This window comes from Solanum tuberosum, unplaced genomic scaffold, assembly GCF_000226075.1.
Source record: "Solanum tuberosum cultivar DM 1-3 516 R44 unplaced genomic scaffold, SolTub_3.0 scf00461, whole genome shotgun sequence".
In the NCBI taxonomy this organism is placed as follows: Eukaryota; Viridiplantae; Streptophyta; class Magnoliopsida; order Solanales; family Solanaceae; genus Solanum; species Solanum tuberosum.
In genome coordinates, this window is record NW_006239387.1 from 310,352 (window position 1) to 336,959 (window position 26,608).

The window sequence follows — 26,608 nt, forward strand, 5'->3', positions numbered from 1 at the left end:
AAACTTTGTGTAACCGTATCGAGTTAAACGGTGTCACGTGGATGGGACGAAGAGAGTACGTTTTAACGCTTCTTCTTAATTGTAACTCTAATTTCTTTGACTTTCTTTTATAGAATGTGAGTTTCAAAATAATGGTTGGAGAAGGTAAGAGTTAGGTAGAAACATAATTACATGTCTACATAGTATAAATTCTACTATTAGTTAATTTTATTTTTATTTTACTTTGATGGGATAATCATTCTTCCAGATCATTTTATTTGCATTTTTAATCGTATAAGTTTGAAATTTGGACATATTATCTATAGCTAAAAATTGTAGGACCATACATGAATGTCACCTAAAATAAAACCATCTTTACAGAAGCAAAAGAAACTAACAATAAAATAAACCTAGCTTGATTTTCACGACTCTATCATCACTCAGAACTCATAATTATTATATTCAGCAAAAAACTAATAATTAGTAATCTTTGTTTTGGATAATTACGTCTTTTTATATGCATATAAAAAAGTTAATTAGGGGTAGGGGAAAAGAAGGAGATTATAAGATAAGAAATCGAGCCCTCACCAATAAAGTGAAAATTCAGATAGCCAACCAACTGAACTACTCAAAATTTCCCGGATAATTAGTTTCAAAGTCAACAAAAACTAAATTAAAATGCCGTAAGATGAAGGAACTCATATTTTAAAACTTAAATAGTTCTGCGTAGTTATAAATCTCAACCGTCCTTTAAAGAATACTAGGCTGATTTGTGAACACATGTACATGTAATTTTAATGTTTTTTTTAATATAAAATGTAATGTATCATCATGTAGCAACAAATATAATACATCTAGATAGGATATAGTAGGATATAATCTCCTTTTATATATATAATAATATATCAGGATATTATATAATAATGTTTAATGTTTATTTTCAACAAAATGTGGCAAGATTGTTTCACTTTCACATGCCCATGTCTAACTCATGTTAGAGATGCCAATTGATATTCTACGTTGTATTTAGTCGTCCTTTCCGGTTATAATTTTGTTAATATATAATTTGACTAGTGATCAAAACAAGCTGGGTCGTTTGGCTGATGGGATAAAGAATAATCATCTAAAATTAAATATATAAAATTATTTATCCCACATTTTGAATCTGAGATTTAACTATTCAAGAATTGTTTTATACCACAATTTTGGTACTATTTTTTTTTTTCCACACTTTATGTGCGATGACGATTCCAAGATAAAATAACAAAATGTCATTTTTTCTTCCTAGATGACAATCTTTTGTTTTTTTACGCTTTCCTAGAAGCTCGCGTCCTTTTTTCGAATAAGAATGTTTACCATCATTTTCCTTTTTTACACCATAACTTTCATTGATTAAGTGAATAAGTTCTGAGGAGCCTAATTTATTGCTTAATTATGGCATATCATGATGTCATATTGATATATATTACTTAATGATTTTTACGTATATTACTATTTTTGTGTTCTTATGATTCGATATACATGATAAAGATACGTTGAAACAGTGACAGGAGAATATACAAGTTACAGACCCAAAAACTCTTCTTACAACTAGAATACAATTGATCATATACATATCTCATGATAGTGTATTTAAAACATCATGCTTATATTCAAATAATAATTTGAATATGAGAAATCATGTTTTGATGTGTAAGGACCTAATATATTAGTCAAATCAAAAGAAAGTAAGATGTGAGAAATTTAACGTCTGTAGAAAAACTTCCTTGCAAGTAATTTATAAAAAAAGAAAACATGTATTTCTCCTTTGCTCAAAGTACAAGGAGCAAATTGCTCTTAGCATTGTGGTCATAACTTGAATAAGATCATGGCATCAGTTTTTCATAAAATGGAAGACAAATAACATGTTTTAAAGTCGCTTTGGTTGTTGGCGAGTACCAGCAGAAAAACCTTCAGAATACGCAGTGTTCTTGAACATTGTCTGCACAAGCAAAAAGCTATGGTGAAAATAGCATCTACTTTAGGGAACTTTAAAGAAAAAAAATCTATCCGAACTTGCCGTTCTGTAAACTATGACGGTTTTGGCTTCAAGAAGTACACAGCAAAATCCCAAAACCAAACTGAGTTCTCCCATTAACATTCTGACTAGAATATTATTACTATAACATTATGACCTCTGTTTGACTAATATATCTATCAGAAGCGAAATAAATTCTCTTTTTGGATAGGCTCTCCTACCGTTTTATCGTAAGATATATTTGTCTGTTGATGCTTAAATAAAAAATTTGAGAACTGCATAAATGTAAATCATACAATATTTCATCACATGCGCTGAGATAAGGGGAAGTAGGTACTCACAGCTGTGCTCTTTAGCTCTGTTGCAAGTTTTTTCCTAATTGTATTTGATATGACTTCACCGAGTTTCTCACCATATTGCTTTACATTCTCCTCCGTTATCTGGATTTGTTTTGGATATAAGTTTTAACTGGATGTTACATTTCTCACAAAAATATTTAGTTATGAGCAAAAAGTGTTTCACTAACTTACCTCTGAAAGAACAAGAGATGATGTTCTCTCTATAAAGTCTTCAACATATTTTTCGGGATCAGCAAACGAGTTTGATAAGCTAACTGCATTTGATAGTTTCTCCTTCCGTACATCAGTTGATGGCTTAACTGCTTTAGCTATTTGAGTAGAAAGAAATATTGACGTCAGTTTCCTTCATGTTTTTCGCAACCACATTAAATTCCAAAATGAAATCCAACAAGATAAGCTGAACGCATAATAACAATAACCATGTGGATCCATTGGCACCAATTCATGGTTGAACTTTTGGTTTCTCAGAAATTTCTAGTTGGAATACAACCACATACACTATCAAGAACGACCATTGTCACGTAAAAACGAAAAGAAAAATAGACCCCTATAGAAGGAAACCATTAGATAGACACCTCAATGGTCTTATCAACGTTTTGAAATTAACCTTCAAGTGAAAAGCTCAAAAATTCAAATCTCCCCTCTTTACTGGAATGTTGGCAGAATTAGAGAGTTGGAAGATGCTTGAAGCAGATCTGGATGACCATTCCTTGTGCATCATGGACTATATGGCTAGAAAGGAATAAGAGACGTTTACAGAAACATACACAGATGGTTTTGGGAACTACAGTGAATCTAATTTCTTGGAGGTTTGGATTCTCATTAGATAGGGTGAAGAAAAGGACAATGCTGACCATCAATATATTATAAGGTGCATAAATCTTGTTCAGATGCAACACTGCAATCAGTAAAGCATTAACATCACCAAAAGTTTACCTGAAACTCCAGTTGACTTGTTATTGACAGGGGCATGATTCATGTCAGAAACTTGCGAAGGAGCTGCTTTGTCAGGTTGACCTGGTATGGCAATTGCATCAGATGGAACAAGAGACGCTAGATCAGGAGGTTGATCCTTTCCTACTGGAGGATTAGCCTTCAAAGTGGGGAAAAAAAGTTATGTAAGAGACAGGAGCAAAATTATTTTTCAGAAGATTCGGTGATCAAGCATATGAATTCAGCCAAGCAACTAGATAAAAGATCACCTCAAGGTCCACATAGACCGGTTGCTTTCCTAAGGAACTCAGAAACTTATCAAGACCACGAGCATTAAGAGCTGCAAGAAGTATCTCAGTTACATAATCAGAACCAGACAGTCAAACATGTAATGCAGAATTCTGTATTAAGCTCAAATTGATAATCCCCAATATTCTAGTTCTGGAAAAAGAGAGCAAATTTGTATCTCTCATTAAATATTTCAAAACTTCCTAATAAAATGTCATGACCAGTAGGAGACATAATCAGCCACTTTAATTTCCTAATCTCTATTGATTTTCATAAACACTTGCAGCACAATTGAAAGGTATCATTCTCCAAGTAAATATGAAAAGTAAATTGAAGGAATGACACAAAATAAACAAGGGCTTGGAGAGTATTAAAGAGTGATGTACATTAATTTTACAGTTGATCAAAGCAAGATATCACAGTAAGGCAGTAACAATCAAAATCTCATGTGGTTAGTTAAAGGTAAAAGACACTCTGATATTTGAAATTAAAGTGCAATACAATATAAGTTTTTAAGATTGAAGAACACCCACTTGTGAGTGTTGTGACTTCTCATAATTTATTTCTCAGAGCATAGAAAATTACATGTAGTGACAACTTACAACATTACCCCACTAAAGTTTACAAAAGGCATTATGTGTGAGAAATAAGACAAACAGAGAGAAGATTGAATTGAGAGAATGCATCAAGAAAAATGTGTTGTGTGTCTGGGCTCATTTATATTCACTCTTTTCAATGTATACCAGTACATGCTGGAACTCTATATACACTTCATATGATCTAATGCTCCCTCTTACAGAAATCATATGCACGGAGCTTGAGAATCTTTTCTATGACAGAGTGACAATCACTTTCTATAAGCTTAGTCCTCTCGTGAAACACTGGATTTGATGCAATATAAAGTGCCTTTTAATTGTCACACACATCTTTCATATGATCAATCTTTGCAAACTTCATTCTTTGAGTAGTTGTTTGTTCCATATAAGTTCCAAAGAGGCCATCATCATGGCTCGATAGTAGCCATCACGATGACTCAATATTTTTCTTCTACACTAGATTTGACAACCACATTTTGTTTCTCTCTCTTCAATACATTAAATTACTAATAAGTTGAGTTTCAAAGTACTTTGATAGCATCTGTATCACTTTCTTATACTTATGCCTCATGGTTTTGGGGTACATTGTTTTGCAATGTATGCTTACTCCTAATCTGTGACTTCAGGAGAGTTAAGAATCTTGAAGATAAAAACTATTTGTTTAGCTAAAAAGTCCTTGAAGAATATGAGGATAATGAAAGTGAAAATCCACTACAAAGTGGACCGTCTTACCAATTGTTGTATCATTTGAGAGTGGGTGGAAGAAGCAGCATTCCTGTGTTTTAAATCCCTGATCCAATAACAAGGAAACACACCTTGGGAAAAGTAAGAGCAAGTTATCATCTTAAGAACCGTTGACAAAGGATCGTGGAAAACATCAGAAATTTTACTGTAGCTTAGGAAAAGAGTGAAATGAGTACCTTGCTGATTCATTTACAAGTGCAAAAGGGGTGACACAACCAAGCGGCACCTTACATAATAATGAAGAAAAAACCATTAGGAGGGCTTGCCAGAAAAATTTAAGCTGTCAGCAAAAGATATAGAGGAATGATTCTGATCTCTCCACTGCATACATTTTGTTCAAGCCAATAATCTATAAGTTACTTGTTAAAGAAAAAAAATTGCACTTCAAAGAATATCCTATAAGTTTGTTGCAGAAGAACATCACCAGATTTAAACAATATTTCCTCTACAAGATTGAAAACTAACTCAGCTTCTACAAAACAGATATTAAAAGGCATGGAAGTGAGGAACTATCTTTCATTAAGGACCAGATATTAAAAGGAAAGGAGCTATCTTTCATTAAGGAGGTTCTTACCATCCATGGTTTCTTACTGTCCAAGGTTTTCAAGAACAAATATATGAAAATTTCAAGTAGGAAATAACTTTTATAATGCAATTGCATTGCAGTACTTGTTAGAGTTAAACACAAAAGGTTTCGACAGAGAAATTCAAACACTAAAATTTGAGTTTATAACTAGCCAGACGATTTCTTCATTTGACCTCAGCCGTTGATTTATTTGCCATGAGAAAAATTCTGGTTGAAAAAGCAAATACTATTTCAACAAAAGAAATCCCTAAAAGGATAATCAGTGCATTTCATTTTGCACTCTTTCAAGCACTTTGGAAAGGAGGATGTCTGAAAAACCTCAAATTTAGCATGCCATGTTCAGTTACACACCTATGTGATAGGGACTCGGTATGAAAGTGGACTGAGGTATCATGTAAGTCTTGAGTCTAGAGTATAAGATATAAGGTTAAAGATAAGTTTTATCCTCCCTTCTTCAAAACTTAGTTGACCCATTTTCCTTTTATTCTGTTCAAGTTGACTCCTTTAAAATGGCAAAATATTCCATCTTCAAAAGCAACTTAATATAGGTTAATAGTGCTTCGTTTCTGATGGCATGTAGCAGCTGTAGAAAACGCAAAACAGGGCCTAAAAACTAACAGTAAGATATAAGAAAATCCAGAAAACCAGGGGAAGGGGGAAGAAACAGCACACAAAGACATACCTGAAGTACTTCTCCAAGTGCTTCTTCAGGAGCCATTCTTAGCCCTCCTTTTCCCAAACCAAGCCTCTGAGACAAAACTGCTCAGTTTCAACAGAATGCATACATACGTTAAAAATCAAAATACTTCAGATTTACATAAAATGGAGATATGGCATGTAGTACAGCAGCAGTCTCTACTAATACACAAAATATGATCATTGGTATTCTGTTCCTATGCACATCACTCATATAAGAGAAATTTTATGACATTGTCCCAAAGTAATGGAAACTAAAGAATGGATACCTTTCAAATCTACATTGGTTTTTGCCATTGCAGAAACAACATAGAACCTGTGTTTCTTATCCTGCATCAGAAATAAGGTGTGCGTATTATATTTAGCAGAAGAGCTTGGGTGGATTTAAGGTGGAGTTACCAATGAATTAAATTAAGCTAACATATAAATATTTCCACATTTAGTCTGCCATACCTTCAAGAATAAGTTTTTACTCAATGCCCCATTCAGATGCCCAACATGTTTTGCCTGAGCGAATGAGAACTTAAAGCTGTATATTGTTAATCAAAATGGAAGAACAATTAACAGGGATTCAACATATTTACTTACCTGTGCTTCAACTGTCAAAACCACTGGGTGTTCATGTTTGGTGAAATCAATTTGAAGCTCCTATAAAGAACACAAAAATATTGATTACTTACAGTAAAGTTCTTGCTGGCATAACATCCCATCCTCAAGGATGCTATGAATGACAACATATTCAAGTTATCAACAAAAGATAAGATAATCTATTAGTACTTTGCAACAACTTTAACATTATTTTTGAATAAGACCCTCTTGACTTGGAATTAACATTTCCAAATACATACTAAAACAACTAGAGATCTGTAGATGCAGATGGAACCTGTAAACGGGCAAGCAATTGCTCCTTAGTATAACCCATTTTGTCTTTGTGGAGATCTTCTCTACAAGTCCACTCTCTGCAAATAACACCCAAAAAAAATATTATTGGAGATATTACAACAACAACATACCCAGTGTATTCCCACAATTGGGGTCTGGGAAGGGTAAAGTGTATGCAGACCTTATCCCCTACCTCATGGAGATAGAGAGATTGTTTCCGAAAGACCTACAACTCAAGTAACACATAACAAGGCAATTTGAAAAAAAGACAATACAAAGGAAGAACAAGGCATAGAAAATAAGACATAGCAAATAATAGAGGTTGCATAACAGACAAAAAAGTAGAATAATGTGATAAACAAAGCACAAGAAACAACAGGTAGCAGCAGTAATCGAAGAACAAGAAACTACAAGAATAATGCTAATACTATCTACCCACCAAGCCTACCCGCAAGGAAGCAAGACAATCTTCAACTACCTTCTACCCTAATTCGCGACCTCCATATCCTCCTACCTAACGTCATTTCCTCAATAAGTTGAAGTTGCGTCATGTCCTGTCTAATCACCTCTCCACAATATTTCTTCAGCCTACCTCTACCCCTCTGTAAATTATTATCAATAAAAACTTAAGGGCCACTGGGATAGACTGACCTAGATTTCGAGCATTAAGTTAATTAATTGATCTCAAATGCTTATATTTGGTATGGTATAAAATTGATATCGGCAGTATAAGTACATCTTATTCTCTTTCTCCTTTTCTCTTGTAAATACGACTCCTTAAATTCTCAAAATTAGATTATTACACCTTTCGATTTTGCCACAAACAGTCTATGCTCTCACCAAATATGAAAAAAAATCTCTACAGTTTAAGTTTCTAGAAAACAGAAGCAATACTCAAAAGCCAGAGTAGTACACAGCTTAGGAACTATTATCACATGGAAGCAAATAAAAGAAAAACAACATTCTCATAAAATTCACAAATACAAGTCGAAGCTAAATTTTAGCAAAGCATTTCTTCGATTCGCATTTTGTAGTTCGTCGTTAAAAGTTCATCGGGAAAAAGGTTAAAGTTACAGTCGGAAATGGAACTTACAATTAGATTTCGCCGCAGAAAGAGATGGAAGAAGGCGAATCCGCATCTCAGAAAACTTTGCCTAAATTTGGATTTGCTGTTTCTTACTATACGAATTTTTTGCCCAAATAGCTCCACAAGTTTAAGTATTGGTTTATCTTGGTCCTTTAAGTATGAAATAGAGATATAAAACTATTCTAGGTTAACAGTTTTGGTGCACTTTTAGTCCTCGATTGACGGATCTAGACGGAAGTTGACATGTCTAACGGAATTGCATGACCAGATCTTAGTCTTTTACCCAAATAGTCCTTTTAAGTTTAAGGTTTGGTTTTACTTGTTCTTTGAAAGGACATTGGGCAAAAAATATGAAAATGTTTTAAAATAAATAAATTAAAGTTTGTGAAATGATTTAAATCTGCCTTTCAGAGGATAAAATATATTCATGTTTTTACCACATTAGTTCAATGTTCTTATTCATTAACCGTGATACCTTTTAGATACAGGAGTTTTTTTTTTATAAAGTAAAATGATTAAATTTACCTTTGAACCGAGTGAGATAGTTCATAAGCTAAAATTGTGTAGCTATATTTGCTTTAGTATTCGAAAAGTTGAAACGGAGCTCTAACATTGATATTAATGATTTGAGAAGAATTGGTGATGGAGTTGTATCAATGAAGTTCCAACAAAATTGGAAGTTTTAACTTGATGGTGCAATTGTTTATTAATTGAATTTCATTTGAAATAATTTAAAGTTTGAGGGTGATTAAGTAGTGTCAAATCACCTGACAAATAAATTGAAATGAAAGGAGTATATTTTTAACAGAAAAGGATCAAAAATACCCCTGAACTATTGGAAATGGATCACATATACCCTCCGTTTGATTTTGGGGTCAAAAATGCCCTTACCGTTGGTGTATTGACTCACTTTTACCCCTCAAAACTAACAGATGCCATGTCACTTAAAAAAATCACATAAAATCATATTTTTTTGCTGACTTGGAAATTAAAAATGGACAAAACTCCCAACATGGCAGCAACAATCCACAAGTGGGTTGGGTGTAATACACCCTTGGCTCAATAAAAGTCCTAAAATGACAAAATTACAGCGAAATTAACACAACATTTTGATATGAAATTTTTATTTCACAATTCTTTATTAAAAAAAATACAAACTTTGATCACTTTTCAGTTTCTTCGGTTAGGGGAATGGCAATGGAAGGATTTTTTTTGTCCATTTGAATTTCCAAGTCAGCAAAAAAATATTGTTTTGTGTGATTTTTTAGGTGACATGGCATCTGTTAGTTTTGAGGGGGTAAAAGTGAGCCAATACACTAACGATAAGGGTATTTTTTACCCCAAAATCAAACGGAGGGTATATGTGATCCATTTCCAATAGTTCAGGGGTATTTTTGACCCTTTTCCGTTTTATTAATTATACATAACATAAAAAAAACGTTTCAAATAAAATATTGCTAACTAATCTATGTACTATTTTTGCTAATACACTTATGTTGAAAAAGTCTATAATGATTAATAGTGAATTTTTAAAATCATTACCCCATAAATATACTAGTACATTTTGATTACATAGCGCCAAGCTCAATTAACTCACGTAAATCGCGTGTCAAATATGACACAATACAATTATTCTCACCTACCTACTATATTGAAACTAACAAAAATTCTATTCTTACCAAAACTGTCCGATTCTGCAAATCCCAGTTTACTTACAGATACACTGTATGCTTTAATCTTTATAAAGGTATGAGATTTCTTTCTTTTTGTGCGTGTGAATTGTGATTGCTGAGAGAACAGGGGAGGAGAATGAAGTTGATGGAGGTATTAAAAGTAGTTGTGGTGGTGGCTATGGTGATGATGATGGCGGTGGAAGCAATATGGCTAGAATTGCCGAATTCAGAGACTAAGTGTGTATATGAGGATATCCGTAATAATGTTGTTGTTTTGGGTGAATATATTGTCATCCATGCTGATGAGGAGCACGTTCAAGCTAATTTTATTCCAACTATCTCTGTTCGGGTAATTAATTAAATCCATGTATAGATTTGGGGATTAATTTTCTATATGAACCTTGATTAAGTTTTATGGGTTCAACATTGAAGGTTCTTAGAAGTGATGGGTTCATATCTACGATTTGTGGCAATTTTCGGAAATTTTTATGTATAATTTATGCTCTGTGGTGAAATTCAGAATCTAATGATAGGTTTGGTTACCGAAATATTGGGATAAAAAGAATTTAACTTACCAAAGGGTGGAATTGGAGAGTTCAATTCACGAATGCAAGGGTTCAATCTATATACTCATTTATTGATATGCTTTACTTGAGCCAGCCGAGGGTCTATCAAAAAAAATCTCTCTATCTTCTCAAGGTATGGGTAATATTGTGTGCATCCTCTCCAGATCCCATTTGTGAGACTACACTGAGTATGCTATTGTTGTTGTTTTAAGAGTTCGAACTATGGAGCTAGTGCGAGAGAATAATTGATTATGAGAGCAATTCATGGTGCAACTATGTCGAAATGTATCTGCAAATATCAAGAAGTTTTTATACCGTGTTTAGGTGTTGTAACAACATTTGGATCATTTTAATTCTCATCAAATTGCGTAATCGATTAAAGATATAGACATGATTACTCTTATTAAAATTCTTAATTGTATTGATCTTCAGTTCAGATTAGCAATGGCAATATGATCTAAACATTTTTTTCAGGTTACATCACCATTTGGAAACAGCCTCCACCATGAAGAAAACGCCACTTATGGTCGATTTGCTTTTACAACGTCTGAGCATGGAAACTATTTGGCGTGCTTTCGGATGAATAGCCACGTCCCCGGTAATAAAAATGCAGCTATTTCTCTTCAGTGGAAAATTGGAATTGATGCCAGGGATTGGGATTCAATTGCTCGGAAAGAAAAGATAGAAGTATGTACACAATACATTACCATCCTCCTGGTGCCAATCTCAGTGCCCTTACTTTAATTTTTTTGAACTTGTATTGTTTGCTCCTCTTTTTCCTTGTAGGGCGTTGAACTTGAGTTGATGAAATTGAAAGGGTTGGCGCAAGCCGTCCATGAAAACTTACTGTACCTGAAAAAGAGGTAATTTACGGTTTGAATAAGCAGGGGTTACTATAGTCTCCCAAAGGTGATGGCGTAACTTTGAAAAGTAGTAGAGGATCCATGCTATAGCAATTGCTTATGGATTGGATTTGGAGTACTTAAAAGAGAATGTCACGTTGTTGATTTCATCTGTTTCAAAAGTCGTACACAAAATGTCTGAACTTATATTGATTTGTTTATTACCAAACATACATATTATCGATAACTAATGTGTCTCTCGTGGATTAAACGTGCAGGGAAGAAGAAATGAGAGGAGTGAGTGAGAGAACGAATGGAGCAGTGGCATGGTTCAGTATGATGTCCCTTAGTATCTGCATAATGGCTGCAGCAGTGCAAATATGGTATTTGAAGCGCTACTTTAGGAAGAAAACGCTCATATAGTTTTTCTTCTTGTGGCCGTAGGTTACATACAGGTAAAATCATAAAATATCAACACAAATATTTTCCCTTTGTACCAAAAGAGTATCGGAATTACAGAACAGTTTCTGTAATTCCGAGATTGACCGGAGTTGGAGAATCTAAGTAAGCAGTAATGGCAGAAATCGCTTGAGTTTTCTATGTCAACAATATCTTTAAGCCGTATGATTGAATTAGTTGGAGAAATGACAATAGTTGAATTGTAATCTCCCCTCAAATTTAGCTTTCTAACAGTAATTTTTGTTGTGGTTTCAGATATTACACTACCCTCTCCTATATTATTTAAGCTCAATGTATTAGTATTAAAATTTATCATGAATTGGCAAAATTTATGCGGATTGTCTAATTTATTGTAAATCACCTCTCTCCCTAGCACATGTGGTGCTTTGATCCAACTTTCACTCTGTCACGTACAAGGCAAACTAATAATTTTATCATTCTCAGATACTATTACTTGTATTAAGAGATTTATAACCAATTAAGTTTTCTTCTTTATTTGGTAAATTAAAATGATTTTTCAGTCGCAAAGACTGGACATTGCCAGAAATTAGAATCAGAAAATTTGACATTATATTTTCTGATATTACTATATCATAAAAAGAGACAAATGCATAAGACCCGGACATGACCAAATTATAATCAGAAGACTATGAGCTTGAGGGAATCGGCAGCCTTTGCAGTAGTGAAATGACCTTTTTATTAACAACTCCCTTAAATATACATAAATTACGTGACTGTAAATCAAATTATTTTTATGTACCAATTAACGTGGAATCATTATAGCTATCCTTAAACTTAAAATCTTGAATCCTGTCTCATTATACCTACTTTTAGCTAACCCGAAATAGGAGAGAAAATAAATAAATAAAGGTAAGAGTAGTGATGAAGATTTTTTGTGTTACAAGTTCCCTCTAATATTTATAAAGTGATTTTTGTGTTACAAAATAAAATTGAGCATATTTCTTCATTTATCTATATGTCCATTTTTAGTTGTTCATTTAAGTCTCCTTGGTAAAAGAATATCTCTCTCACCTACTTTGACCAAAAATGCTCTCTGTAAAATTATGAAAATCCCGCTTCCTTACCATACACAGCCTATACATTTCAGAGCTTCTCTTCTCTCTTTTTTTTTTTCTTAGGGGCGTGAAAAATAGCTTCTTCGATTTCTGGATAAAAAAGAAGGAGAATGAAGGTATTAAAATTACTTGTGGTGGCGACTATGGCGTTGACGGCGGTGGAAGCGATATGGCTAGAAATGCCGAGTTCAGGGGATAAATGTGTGTATGAAGAAATCCGTAATAACGTCGTCGTTTTGGTTAATTACTCTGTCATTGTTGACAATGAGCCCGATCAACCTAATTTTATTCCCGATATCTCCCTTAAGGTAATTAAATTCTGGGATTAGTATTGCATATGAACCTTGTTTTTGTTCTATAACAACTTTTATTAAAAAAAATTGGTATGATAGATGAAGAAAATACAGAACCTATAGGCTATAGGTATGTAGTTGCCTGGACTCTTAAAAAATATTGTTACTGTGTATTAGATTCTCTGGAAGTAGTGCATTTTGTAACGATTCGATATGGGTGTGGCAGCATTTTTTGGAGAGCCGGAGAGCAACATTGAATAATTGTTTATTCAATTCACAGCTCAAGTATGTGGTAATTGCAAATGTATCTGCCAATGTCAAGGTTTTAAATGATGTATATGCGTTCTAATCAATATCCAACTTTTGTAATAGTTTTTTGTGATGAAATAAAAGAGTATTCAGTATCAAGGACATCAATGACCTTTGAAACAAACAAAAAAAGTATAGGTGTTGTAAACGCATATGTAGCATTTTCTCATCAAATTGCATAGCATGAGTTACTCTTAAGCTAGTTTATTAATTGATCTTGAATTCAGATTAGCTGTGAAAAAAATAATTTCATATTTTACACTGATTCGACTCGTGGTACAGTTACAACTTACATAGACATTATGTGAACATTCTTAATTCTTTTCAGGTTATATCACCATTTGCTGACAAGCTCCACCATGAAGAAAATGTCACTCATGGTCAATTTGGTTTTACAACCACTGAGCCTGGAAACTATATGGCGTGCTTTTTCATGAATAGCCAAGCTCCTGATGGTAAAGGTATACATATTGGTCTTGACTGGAAAACTGGGATTGCTGCGAAGGATTGGGATTCAATTGCTCGAAAAGAAAAGATACAAGTATCAAAATTATATAACTATACTCTAGTGTGTGGGAGGAGAATTGTGAGCTCCTGTATTCTTCCTTTTTTTTTTAGTTTTTAACTTGTGTTCTTCTACTTTTACTTTTCCTTGCAGGACATTGAACTTGTGCTGATGAAATTCGAGGCATGGGTGCAAGCCATCCATGAAAAATTAATCTATCTGGAAAAGAGGTAATTTTCATGCTTGAATTTGCTAAATTTTGATTCTTTGCTACCCCAGATTTTATATGTTTGCTGCTCTTTCTAATATCACCATCTCCACGCACTTCATGGTTTGTTTTGAGTGGCCAAAAGTGTAAAAGAATTTGAACATCTAACCGAAAAACTTTAAGGCTATGGGTAGCCCATAGCCCAAAAAATGATAAATTTGTTTATCTTTTAAAGTCTCCGACACGTTTAACACAGTTCTAAGTTCTACATGTGGATGTGTTTTTCTTTGAGAAGACTGAAGTAACTATGGAGGATGAGGAATAAGTTCGGAGCAGAACCATAGGCTCAATAGGCTAAGTACCGGGCATAGAATTGAGAAGGTGGACTTGATAGACTAAAAAGTCGGCCTGAATTAGAGAGAGACTTGAGATTTAAGGATTGATCCTGGAGTAGAGATAACGGCTTGATGGTTGAATTGAGAGAGAGAAGCCCAGAACCGATCAATGAGATGAGTCAATGGTAGAAAGCTCCAAGCGATAGATTAGGTGGTGATAAAATGATTGTGAAAATGTACTTTAAAAAGTTTATGTATTGATACCATATGTTAAACTCCTTTTGTTATGTTTACACAACTCATGTGAAATAGGTTTTTCTTTAATGTAAGAGCTCATATAAATAACATTTACGGAGCAATAGAGAGGTCCATTGTTACTTGTCATGGTATGTATAGCTAGCAATGACATATGGATTTGGAGTACTTCACAGAAAATGTCATGTTGTTATTGCCTCTGTTTCAGAATTACTAAATAATCACAAATGTTCAAAACTTGATTTAATTTGTTTGTTTATTTATTATCAATACATATATATTATCCTACAAATGTCTGTAAGTTCTAAAAAATTATAGATACAACCTCAAAACTAACGTTTCTCATGGTTAAACTTGCAGGGAAGAAGAAATGAGAGAAGTGAGTGAGAGAACGAATGCAGCTGTGGCGTGGTTCAGTGGAATGTCCCTTAGTCTCTGCATATTGGCTGCAGCTACGCAAATATGGTATTTGAAGCGCTTCTTTAGGAAGAAAAGACTCATATAGTTTTATGAATGTAATGGTAACTACCCTTTTGTGTGGAACCACAACTCGCATATAAAATATCAACGTTAAATTCTTTTCCTTTGTACCAAAAGAGTGTCAACATGGAGGAGGCAATTTCAGTAAGTTTCTTGTGCAATATAATGCAAGCAATTCTTGAATGTCTTTCAAGTTATCTATATATGTCGATGAGTCAGTCAAATTGCTCGTTCGTGTCTAGATTGAGCTCTAAAGCCATGACGCTTTCTTTCTGCCATCAAACAAATAGTGTATTGCTGGTGAATGAATACAACATTTCACTTTGTCCAAACAGTTTTAAATTTCTGGGTAAACTGTGGCTGTTTAGCCAATAAAAATGTATAAATTCACAATAGTGAAGTCGTGCTAACAGGTTTCCAACGTTCATCTTCCCTGTGGGAATGAGCAAAGTCTGGCTCCCTCAACTCATTCAGCCACTGCCACCTTATTAACCTTCTTTTGTATAGGTGTACCATGACAACTTTAAATTGTTGTTACCCGTAACAGTGACTGAGTTGGTGCAACAGGTGGTATCTCATAAGAGAGGTCAGGCCGAGATTGATTCTCTCTATCAATGCCTTCTAATCCAAACTCATCATACCAGTGCAATTAACATCTCTTGTGTGGTTTGTGAATTTTGAATTTGAAATGAAATTTAAGTTTTCAGTTTCTCAATTGAGTAAAATTAACTTGCAGACATTTGAACATGAATTTAGTGATATTTAAATACTGTATCTTGGGACGAAAATCTAGTGCTACTTAAAATCAGATAGAATTAAATGTATATATATATAATCAAGGTATTTGATTACTTAAAGATCTGCATCATAAATATTTAAACAAGCCAAATTTCATACTTCTAAACATGAACTCGGAGAAAATAGAAAAAAGAGAAATGAAGATAAGCTAAACCCAATAAAATATTGCTCAGGTACTGGTCACATAGAAATATTAAATAATTACATTAATGTCACAAAATGATATTTTTGGATTATTTTTTTTTTGGAAAGATTACCATTTAAACAATTTTGGTTATAAAAAATTGAAAATAAAGAAGGTGGGTGTAATATCTATAAATCACAAAGAAAATAAGTGTTACTCATAAGGTAAAGTGTGAGGGAAAGTTTCTCAAATTACCCCCAACATTTATTAAGTGGTTTTTGTGTTACAAAATAAAACTGAGCAACTTATTGAGATAAAATTAATTCTCCTAAAAATTAAAGAGAGTAATATTTTTGTCCAAGCATTGAATTTAATTTTCCTTTGTAAAAGAATATCTCTCTCAGTTTGACCAAAAGTGCACTTTTGGAAAATTATGAAAATCCCGGGTTGCTTACCATACACTCTACGCCTATACGTTTCAGAGCTTCTCTCTCTTTTTTTTTTTATTAGAGGCGCGAAAAATAGCTTCTGAAAAAATAAAAAGGAAGGAGAATGAAGTTGGTGAAGGTATTAAAATTACTTTTGGTGGTGACTATGGCGATGACGATGGCGGAAGCGATATGGCTAGAAATGCCGAGTACAGGGGCTAAATGTGTGTATGAAGAAATCCGTAATAACGTCGTCGTTTTGGTTGAGTATGCTATTGTTGGTGTCAATGAGCACAATCATTATAATTTTCTTCACGATTTGATCTCCCTTAAGGTAATTAAACACATCATCTCAGTTAGTAATTGGAATTTGGTGATTAAATCATGGGATTACTTTTGCATATGAACCTTGTTTTTGTTTCTACTACAACTTTTATTTAAAAATTTGGTATGATAGATGAAGGAAATATAGAGCTTATAGGGTATAGGTATGTAGTTGCCCGGACTCTCAAAAAATATCGCTAGTGTGTGTATTAGATTCTCAAGAAGTAGTGCATTGTTAAGGATCTGATACTGGTGAGGCAAATTTCTGGAGAGTCTGAGCAACATTGAATAATTGATTATTCAGTTCATGGTGCAAGTATGTGTCAATTGCAAATGCCAAGTTTTTATAGACAATGTATAGGTGTTGTAAACGCATATTTCTTATCAAATTACATAGACATTATGTGAATATTCTTAATTCATTTCAGGTTACATCACCATTTGGAGTCATTCTCCACCATGAAGAAAATGTCACAAATGGTGAATTTGCTTTTACAACCACTGAGCCTGGAAACTATATGGCGTGCTTTTTCATGAATAGCCAAGCTCCTGATGGTAAAGTTGTACAAATTGGTCTTGACTGGAAAATTGGGATTGCTGCCAAGGATTGGGACTCAATTGCTCGAAAAGAAAAGATACAAGTAAGTTCATAATTATATAACTATATATACTTCAGCATGGGGAGAGGAGAATTGGGAGCTCTTGTATTCTTCCTTCCTTTAATTTTTAACTTGTATTCTTCTACTCTTACCTTTACTTGCAGGACATTGAACTTGTGCTGATGAAATTCCAGGCATGGGTGCAAGCCATCCGTGAAAAATTAATCTATATGAAAAACAGGTAATTTTCAGGCTTGAATTTGCTAAATTTTGCTTCTTAGCTACCCCAGATTTTATTAGTTTGCTGCTCACCATACTAAATAATCACGAATGTTTAAAACATGACATATGCATATATTATCCAACAAATGTTTGTAAGTTTTAAAAATTATAGATAAAACCTCAAAATTAACGTGTTTCTTGTGGATTAAACGTGCAGGGAAGAAGAAATGAGAGAAGTGAGTGAGAGAACGAATGCAGCTGTGGCGTGGTACAGTGGAATTTCCCTTAGTATCTGCATATTGGCTGCAGCTACGCAAATATGGTATTTGAAGCGCTTCTTTAGGAAGAAAAGACTCATATAGTTTTATGAGTGTAATGATAACTTCTCTTTTGTGTGGAACCACAACTCACATATAAAATATCAACATTAAATTCTTTTCCTTTGTACCAAAAGAGTGTCAACATGGAGGAAGCAATTTCAGTAAAATTCTTGAGCAATATAATGCAAGCAATTCTTGAATCTCTTTCAAGTTGTCTATATATGTTGATGTACATATAAGGAGAGTCGGTGAAATTGTTCCTTCGTGTCTAGATTGAGCTCTAAAGCCATGATGCTTTCTTTCTGCCAGCAAACAAATAATGTATTGCTGGTGAATGAAAACAACATTTCACTTTGTCCGGCAGTTTTTCTGGGTAAACTGTGCGAGTTTAGCTGATAAAACTGTATAAAATTCACAATAGTGAAGTCGTGCTAACTGGTTTCCATGTTCATCTCCCCTGTGGGGATGAGCAAAGTCTGGCTCCATCAACTCATTCAGCCACTGCCACTTTATTAACCTTCTTTTGTATAGGTGTACCATGACAACTTTAAACTGTTGTTAACTGTAAGGGTGACTGAGTTGGTGCAGCAAGTGGTATATTATAAGGGAAGTCAGATCGGGATTGATTCTCGCTGTCAGTGCCTTCTAAGCCAAACTCATCCCAATACACTTGCTTAGTGCAATTAACATCTCTGGTGTGGTTTCTGAACTTTGAATTTGACCTGAAATTAAGTTTTCAGTTTCTCAATAGAGTAAAACTAACGGACAGTTGAACATGAATTTAGAGATATTTAAAAAAAAAAAAAAAAAAAATTGAAAAAACATTAAAATTTTTGGAGGATTTTTTTCTTTCTAACCTCAAACTGATGCACAACCAAATAGTTTTTGACAAAAAAAGAGAAGAGAATGTATGTCTAGATGGGTCTTTAGACTCACAGAGTTACTTGGTACTTATTGTTGGTGGATGATGATTAAAACGAGAATCACGAAAATAATTACCACTAGTTGTATGAATTTTGAAACACATTAGATTTGTTCTCTATTGAAATTGTTCAAAATTTCGTTATTATCGATTTATTCTCTATTGAAACAGTTCAAGTTATTGTTATTATCTGTTTTATCTCTATTGAAATTGTTCAAGTTATTATTATTTTCGATTTATTCTCTACTGAATTGTCTCCAAGTTATTGTTTTATTGATTATATTCGGTGTTCACCGATCGAAAATATAATAATTATTTTTTTCTTCTCTCATTTTCTTAATTACTTCAATTTGGTTATTTCTCTTGTTATTTCCTTTACACTCACATATAAAGGATTAACAACTCTTAGATTAATTACGTTGTAAGTGATCTCATTCTTAATATCTGGTTGAACTAACAAATAAATTTTAGCCTTAGTAATGTACAATAAAAATTATTATTGATCGGAATAACAATTAAATGTAAGAATTCATATAATTATAAAAGAATGACATTTTCTTTTTAGACATTCTAAAAATATGTTGTATAAGATGGGCTTACAACAATAAATTACAAACTCTAATTATGTTTTTTGATTTATTTTTATATTTTTTATTTAAAACAAGTGTTTAAAAATATTTTTTATTTTATTTATATAGTACGAAAATGCTTAAAAACAATTTTGATTTAAAAAATGAGTTATCCAAACACACTCACACCCGTTTGGCTATCAAAAATTTTTCAGTTTTCTAAAAAAAATCACTTTATTTAAAAATCATCGTTTAACCATAAAAATTTCACATACAACTTCTGAAAAACATCCAAAACCTTTCTTTCACTTTCACTTTTTTTCCATTCTAACTATATTTTTTTGTTATTCAAATTTGACCCTAAATTCTTCATTTTTATAAAGATGACCACATTTAAATTTTATCATGTTTGAATCACATTTCATGTTTCTTAGGAAATATATTCAAACAACCATGTATTATTTGCAAAAAAATATATAACCATCTTCTATTATAACTTCAACAAATTCAAATAAAAAAAGTATAAAATATTTATAATAGTATGTACCTCATATATGTGATCTTTCCATGAGCTAATCTCTAACATTATATATGGGTTGTTTGATAGAGCGTATAAAAATAATATTGAATAAAGTGTATTATTAATATTGTGACTATTTATTATCTACGGTTTGATTTGGTGTATTAAGGACAATTTTATCTTTGCCCATACTTATTCATGTGTTAATAACTCATTACCCATGTATTATATTGCTAATATAATGGTTTGATATGTGTTACTTATACTTAAGCTAAAAATTCTATCAAGCAAAAGATTAAATAATATCATGACTATACCATGTATTAGATTTTTTAATACCTCCTACCAATCTATCTGATATGTGATTATCTATTTTAAGGTATTATTATTTTAGAATAGATAATCAAGTTGAGTGATTTGTTAGTTTTTAAAAATTCGAGGGTGTAAATCAGTGTTTTAAAAGGCAGGGGCGTGAGACGAGGTGTTTTATATAGTACAGGGCGAGGCGTAAGTCTCATGGATCTACGGGGCGTAGTTTCATGTATATTTAATTTTATAGTTTTATTACTAATAAAATAAGCAAAAGTAAACCTTTCAATGATTTATGATTTTTATTTGAGATAAGTATTAAAAATCATTACACCAATAATAAAAAAATATGATTTAAAGCAAAAAAGGTTCAAAAACATAAATTAAAAAATTCCAGGCGTACGTTTTTACGTCCAGAACTTATATTTTTACGCCCAAGATTTACGCTTTTATGCTCAGGGCTTACGCCTCAAATTTTAGAACTTACACCTTATGAATCTACGTCTTCAATTTACGCCCCGGAGCGTTTTTGAAACGCCCTGCCCCGAGACTCACCCTAGGACTCGCCCCAAAAACATTTTTGAAAACACTGGTACTTATCAAAATATAGGAAGAGTTTTTTTGGATCTTATAACCTAAAATATTTTGGAATATGGAATTTTGCTTTCATGTTAAGCCCATTACACCTAAAACTTGCATAATCCATGTCACTTGACCAAAGTTTTTTTTAAAAAGAAATTAAAAACGACCGGTCGTACATTTTTAAGCCCAGAACTTACGTTTTTATGCTTGGGGCTTACGCCTTATGGATATACGTCTTTAATTTATGCCCCAAAACATTTTTGATACGCTCTGCCCGAGACTCACCCTGGGGACTCGCCCCAAAAACATTTTTAAAAACACCGGTGTAAATCATATTTTTAAAAAGTACATTCAAATTTTAAATATAATCTTACCAAAAATATCGTCAAATAAACATGTTCATAAATTCCATATAAAGTGGGGGAAAATTGGTTTAGTTAGAAGTAGGTGGAGTAAAGTGTAATGAAGTAAAACAAGTGGTGTCAAAATGAAGTTTTTATTTTTCGAAGACTGTAATAATGTGAATTGAGATGAACAAGATGGTAATCTCTCAAATTAGGGTTTCAACCCTTTTTTTCTATCCTTATAAATTGCAGCAGCAAATAACAAAACTCATATCTCAGCCTCTCCATTTACCCTTTTATCTTCCTCCTACCACATTATATTTTTTTCTGGTTTAGAAATTCTTATATTTGAAGAGCTGTGATGAGATCTGAAGAAAGTCATGCACCACTCTTACAAAATTAATTTTTTGATTGATGACAAATTTCTCATACCCATTTTGCTTCTGAGCTCTTGTACATGCTTTTCAATTTTATTCATTCATTAAGTATTAGTTATTTATTTAAATTTCAAAGGATTTCCTTTTTTTTTTCATTGAAAATGATTGGTAGGAGGAGCCGCGTGATGGGATCTTTTCAGATCAAACCATGATGCGGACCGTACCATAGCCTAAAGCTTCTGGGGATGAACTTTGGTTTCTGATGGCTCCTTCTATAATTCAAACTATTATTTTTCTTAAGTATCTTTCATAATTGCATCTGATTTTTTTAATTTTCCTTGTTTTATAACAAGGTGATGAGTTGCTTAAACGGAAAAAGCAAAGAAAATATGCAGAAATTGGAAAGGAAGTAATGGGTTGGGAGCTTTTGGCCCATTCTACTGGCTTCCAATCATTACTCCCTTTCCAGATTCTGGATCCTGGTACAACATCTTTGGGATGAACGAGAGAGGTGGGGTTGGATTCATATTATTAAAAATGTAATTTAAAGTTTTAACTTAATTTTGTAAATAAATTATTCAGTTTAACTTACTAACTATATGATAGTCCAAATATTGTACTTTTAAGACAATTCACCTAATTTGAACCAGAGGGAGTACTATTTGGTGCACAAGGAATGTTTATAATTTGGTTTAAAATTGATCTAAATTGATATTTAGCATACGGGTTGGGGTGTTCATGATTAGGTTAAAAATTGAAAATTGAATCAAATTAATTTATTTAAGTTTATATATTTTTTAGGGAAAAGGCTCAAATATGCCATCGAATTTTTAGAAAAGGCTTATTTATGCCATTCGTTAAAAGTTTGGCTCATTTATGTCATTGCTGTTAAAGAAAAGGCTCATCCATGTCATTTTTTTAACTCCGGTTTTGCAAAACCAATTTTTACACACCAAACATGGTTTAACACTTTCTTTTTGGTGTTTTTGGATCAAATGTACATTTTTTGCTTCTACATCCTTAAGAACACCAAGAACACATAAAGAACATTAACAATTTCCAAATTTCAAACTTATTCAATTCTTCACGAAATCATCTCAAATTTCGGCTACAACATTAATTTCTTTTTTTAAAAAAACAAAAATTCTAAAATCATTTGTAGAGTTCAAAAAATTCATCCATATTTAAAAATATATATTATGTATCCAACTTTAGGTGTTGAAAACAAACCAACTGAGTACCTTGTCTCCTTTCCTCTCAAGTCTCATCATCAACCTATGATATGGTGCATGCATCCGACCATTTGTCCAAATATGCCATCGAACTTTTAGATTATGATACTTAACTTCCTCAATATTTAAGATAAAATATATTATTTTGATAACTAATAATATTATTGGTAATCTGTAAAGAACAATTACAAATTCGTAGCTAAGCTATCGCAATAAATTTCAATGGTTCTTGTAATATTATAAAAAAAAATATGTCATGAATTTCAATTGTTTAAAATATCTAGATAGATGATGAAATGTGTAATTCATCGGTTCTCCAAAATATAATGTGTTGAACAAAATGGAATATATGTGTACTGACATTAATGGACCTTTTTTTTGCAATTATTTGTGTTTTAGCTTTTGTCACAATTATTTCTAGTAATTTAATAGTCAATTATCTCATAATATCTTATTCATCTATAGATAATCTTACCTTTACCAATGAATTTTGTGGGAAAACTAATGCAAGCTGCCCAAAATCGCCCCTCTCTGTTTTCAAGAACACAATTTCATAAAATAAGAATTTTGGATAGTTTTCTCCATAAAATCACGATTCTCTCACTATAGTGACCCCGTTATAATGATAACTTACCTCGCTAGTGATTTGACAGTTGCTATAATGTGAGGCCGTTCGCTATAGCGAGATGGACGCAAGTTTAGCAGCTCAACATCCAAAATAGGTCCTTTTTACAATAGAACTCTTTCCCTTGACGTTTCGACTCAAACCTTTCACGTCAAGTTCAATTTTGGATTTTGAAAGGCCTTATGGAGTTTTTAATATCTTGGCTACAAGTATACATCAATCAAATCTCAAAACAAGACCCCACTTTTTCTTGGGTGACCCTATACCTCACCTAGTCCAGATTCCATCTACTGTTGGCCTAGCCAAAAAAATTAAAATTATTGTTGAAAAAATTTTCTGATCCAAATTTTTTCCCTATGGACCTACTTACAATGACCGGATTAAGTCGTTACAATCGATGGCACACCATTACCAAAATTCCAAGCCACACTCACAAACCGTCCTCTCTCATCTCATCTTATTTCATATTCTCAAAGTATATCAAATTATACTTGATACTCTTTTCAAAACAACCAGCATCTATATTATATATGTATCCACCACAAACCATACCTACGTATCTACATCAAATGTCTTATATTCCTAGACTATCTCACATACTCATAATAAACAACCATCCACCACTAACATATTCTATATTCCTACTTCAAGAAGATATAATTTTTATGCTGGGATATCTTCAATTCATCCATTATCATAATAAATCAAGATCTATATAAAAAGATAATATTAATACAAATTATGACCGAGCAATTGGAGAAGTTGAATACATTATGTTGAAGGTAATAAGGAGATAAAATAATTAAGTTTTAAAGATTCGTGCATACATTCTGTTGTCAAATTGCTCGAAGGATACACACTTTTGAAATTCAAAATGTTCAACGAAATCAGAAATTCAAAAGCACATATGATTATGTATAGTGACAAACTAGTAAGCGTAAGAGTCGAGAAACTTGAATAAATCCGCATGAAACTATTTGTGAGAAGTTTTACATAGAGACGCTTTATCATGATATATTACACCTAATTCAACAAAATGACTAAAATAGATTGATATGATCCTCGATTTTATGAAAATTTTGAGTTTCATAATTTTCTTGCATACTAAAACTGAAATTGTTTTCCTGTTTTTACACTATTTAGAACCCTTGAGATTCTTGTGATCTTGACGTGCCAAAAAATTGTTATTACATTTGCCTGTCTCTTGACTCTTATGATGCTTGATTTTGTGTAGTGTTTGAGTAAGCGTTATGTCTATGTAACTCTCTCTTTATAGCATTTTACTCTTAAAAATTAGATCCTAATAAGTACTATAATCAATAAAAATGTATATACAAATAGAAGCTAAAATTCTAATTAGTGTCTTAAAATCAAACATTTATAAGTGATATGTATTTATACCATAAGAATCATATATATTTTTATTTCAACTTCTTATAATAGTGGTGTTTAAGCCATTTCGTAGCATCTCTATCATTTACAAAAAACTAATATATAATATTTGAGAAGATATTCAAGGTTAACATAATTCAACCACTTAATTATAATGTTAAAAAATATATATTTTTTGTATATTTTTAATAGTTCAAATCTGTTTAAGAAGTAAAAAAAATAGCTTCATACATTTTTTTTGTTTCACAATTCTCATCGTCTAGAATTCTTAATTTTAGCACCAAGTCGGATGTCAATAATTTGAATAATTCAAATCTGTTATAAAATAACTAGCTAACAAACTAATATTAATAAACTAAATTAATAAGAAGAACAAACAAAGGGAGAGCATAATATATTCCAAACTTTTCTTATATCTCTACCTTTGTGAATGAAAGTAATGGTTATTTATAGCCAATGAGAAATATACAAACCAACACTTGGCCATTAAGAAGTTATCCATTTGGCCAAGTGATGACACCTCTTAAATGGGTGCCCCACATGGCATCCATTTAGTTTTACAACACTCCCCCTTAGATGTCCATGTAAAAATAAAAGTTGAAGGAACAAAGATATATAGACATTCATAATACGCATTGCTTGCTACCTCATTAAAAACCTTTCTAGGAAAATTCAGTGGGACAAAACCTAGACTAAGGAAAAAGAGTGCAACATGTATTTTACTCCCCCTGATAAAGACCATGATTCAGATGCTTAAGTCTTCGCATTCCAATCTTTTGCACCATCTTCTCAAGAGTTGAGGCTGGTAAATATTTGGTGAATAAATCTGCTGGATTATCACTTTGAACGAATTTTTTGTACATCAATATCACCGTTCTTTTGTAGATCATGTGTGAAAAATAATTTTGGTGAAATGTGTTTCGTTCTATCTCCTTATATGAAGCCTCCTCTAAGTTGAGCTATGCAAGCAACATTGTCTTCAAAGAGCATTGTAGGTGCCTTGACATCACACTTCAAACCACATCTTTCTTTGATGAAATGTATCACTGATCTCAACCATACACATTCTCTACTTGCTTCGTGAATATCTATTATCTCAGCATGATTTGAAGAAGTAGCGACAATAGACTGCTTTGTAGATCGCCATGATATAACAGTACCTCCGTATGTAAATAAATAGCCTGTTTGAGATCGAGCTTTATGTGGGTCAGATAAATAATCTGCATCTGCATGACCAACAAGATCTACACTATATTTGTTAGTATAAAATAAACCCAAATCACTAGTCCCCTTTAGATATCGCAATATATGTTTAATTCCATTCCAATATTTTCATGTAGGGGAAGAACTATATCTTGCTAACAAATTAACAGAAAATGCTATGTCATGTCTTGTAGCATTAGCAAGATACATAAGTGCACCAATTGCACTAAGATAAGGTACTTCAGGACCAAGAGGTTCCTCATTCTCTTCTTGAGGTTGGAACGAATCTTTACTCACTTTAAGTGACCGAACAACCATTGGAGTACTTAATGGATGTGCTTTGTCCATGTAAAATTGTTTCAAAATTTTCTCAGTATATGCAGATTGATGGATGAAGACCCTGTCTACTAAATGTTCAATTTGTAGACCAAGACAAAGTTTTATCTTTCCAAGGTCTTTCATCTCAATTTTTTTCTTTAGATATTCAATTGCTTTTTGAACCTCTTATGGGTTTCCAATGAGGTTTATGTCATCAACATAAACAACAAGA

The 26,608-nt window shown here is 32.6% G+C and overlaps 4 protein-coding genes across 4 annotated transcripts; 3 read left to right on the forward strand and 1 right to left on the reverse strand.

Annotated features, from left to right (window-relative positions):
• Positions 1-1,715: 1,715 nt before the first annotated feature.
• Positions 1,716-8,278, reverse strand: LOC102596180 (prolyl-tRNA synthetase associated domain-containing protein 1). The gene is made up of 13 exons (XM_006363840.2): positions 8,174-8,278; positions 7,082-7,157; positions 6,787-6,846; positions 6,652-6,705; positions 6,468-6,528; positions 6,185-6,261; positions 5,093-5,142; positions 4,905-4,987; positions 3,558-3,628; positions 3,292-3,448; positions 2,527-2,663; positions 2,338-2,436; positions 1,716-1,960 (listed from the first exon to the last, which is right to left on the reverse strand). The coding sequence occupies exons 2-13, from the start codon at positions 7,118-7,120 to the stop codon at positions 1,889-1,891; spliced, it is 960 nt and encodes a 319-aa protein (XP_006363902.1). The 5' UTR covers positions 7,121-7,157; positions 8,174-8,278; the 3' UTR covers positions 1,716-1,888.
• A 1,501-nt stretch (positions 8,279-9,779) lies between these two features.
• LOC102596515 (transmembrane emp24 domain-containing protein p24delta4-like) lies at positions 9,780-11,965 on the forward strand. Its single transcript, XM_006363841.2, has 4 exons — positions 9,780-10,189; positions 10,881-11,093; positions 11,193-11,269; positions 11,527-11,965. The coding sequence occupies exons 1-4, from the start codon at positions 9,977-9,979 to the stop codon at positions 11,669-11,671; spliced, it is 648 nt and encodes a 215-aa protein (XP_006363903.1). The 5' UTR covers positions 9,780-9,976; the 3' UTR covers positions 11,672-11,965.
• A 764-nt stretch (positions 11,966-12,729) lies between these two features.
• Positions 12,730-15,291, forward strand: LOC102601118 (transmembrane emp24 domain-containing protein p24delta4-like). The gene is made up of 4 exons (XM_015303667.1): positions 12,730-13,091; positions 13,714-13,926; positions 14,044-14,120; positions 15,049-15,291. Exons 1-4 carry the CDS (start codon positions 12,894-12,896, stop codon positions 15,191-15,193), a joined length of 633 nt encoding a protein of 210 aa, XP_015159153.1. The 5' UTR covers positions 12,730-12,893; the 3' UTR covers positions 15,194-15,291.
• A 1,376-nt stretch (positions 15,292-16,667) lies between these two features.
• LOC102601459 (transmembrane emp24 domain-containing protein p24delta4-like) lies at positions 16,668-18,025 on the forward strand. Its single transcript, XM_006363853.2, has 4 exons — positions 16,668-16,852; positions 17,271-17,483; positions 17,606-17,682; positions 17,881-18,025. The coding sequence occupies exons 1-4, from the start codon at positions 16,685-16,687 to the stop codon at positions 18,023-18,025; spliced, it is 603 nt and encodes a 200-aa protein (XP_006363915.1). The 5' UTR covers positions 16,668-16,684.
• The last annotated feature ends 8,583 nt before the right edge of the window (positions 18,026-26,608 follow it).

Bases quoted from the DNA above. Each gene is read 5' to 3' on its own strand.
- LOC102596180 (XM_006363840.2), bottom strand. From the start codon at position 7,120: ATGGGTTATACTAAGGAGCAATTGCTTGCCCGTTTACAG. The intron at 3,449-3,557 runs GTGATCTTTTAT...CCCACTTTGAAG, and splicing joins CGGTCTATGTGGACCTTGAG to GCTAATCCTCCAGTAGGAAA. The intron at 2,437-2,526 runs GTAAGTTAGTGA...AAACAAATCCAG, and splicing joins CATCTCTTGTTCTTTCAGAG to ATAACGGAGGAGAATGTAAA.
- LOC102596515 (XM_006363841.2), top strand. From the start codon at position 9,977: ATGAAGTTGATGGAGGTATTAAAAGTAGTTGTGGTGGTGGCTATGGTG. The intron at 10,190-10,880 runs GTAATTAATTAA...CATTTTTTTCAG, and splicing joins TTCCAACTATCTCTGTTCGG to GTTACATCACCATTTGGAAA. The intron at 11,270-11,526 runs GTAATTTACGGT...TTAAACGTGCAG, and splicing joins TTACTGTACCTGAAAAAGAG to GGAAGAAGAAATGAGAGGAG.
- LOC102601118 (XM_015303667.1), top strand. From the start codon at position 12,894: ATGAAGGTATTAAAATTACTTGTGGTGGCGACTATGGCGTTGACGGCG. The intron at 13,092-13,713 runs GTAATTAAATTC...AATTCTTTTCAG, and splicing joins TTCCCGATATCTCCCTTAAG to GTTATATCACCATTTGCTGA. The intron at 13,927-14,043 runs GTATCAAAATTA...TTTTCCTTGCAG, and splicing joins CTCGAAAAGAAAAGATACAA to GACATTGAACTTGTGCTGAT.
- LOC102601459 (XM_006363853.2), top strand. From the start codon at position 16,685: ATGGCGATGACGATGGCGGAAGCGATATGGCTAGAAATGCCGAGTACA. The intron at 17,484-17,605 runs GTAAGTTCATAA...CTTTACTTGCAG, and splicing joins CTCGAAAAGAAAAGATACAA to GACATTGAACTTGTGCTGAT. The intron at 17,683-17,880 runs GTAATTTTCAGG...TTAAACGTGCAG, and splicing joins TTAATCTATATGAAAAACAG to GGAAGAAGAAATGAGAGAAG.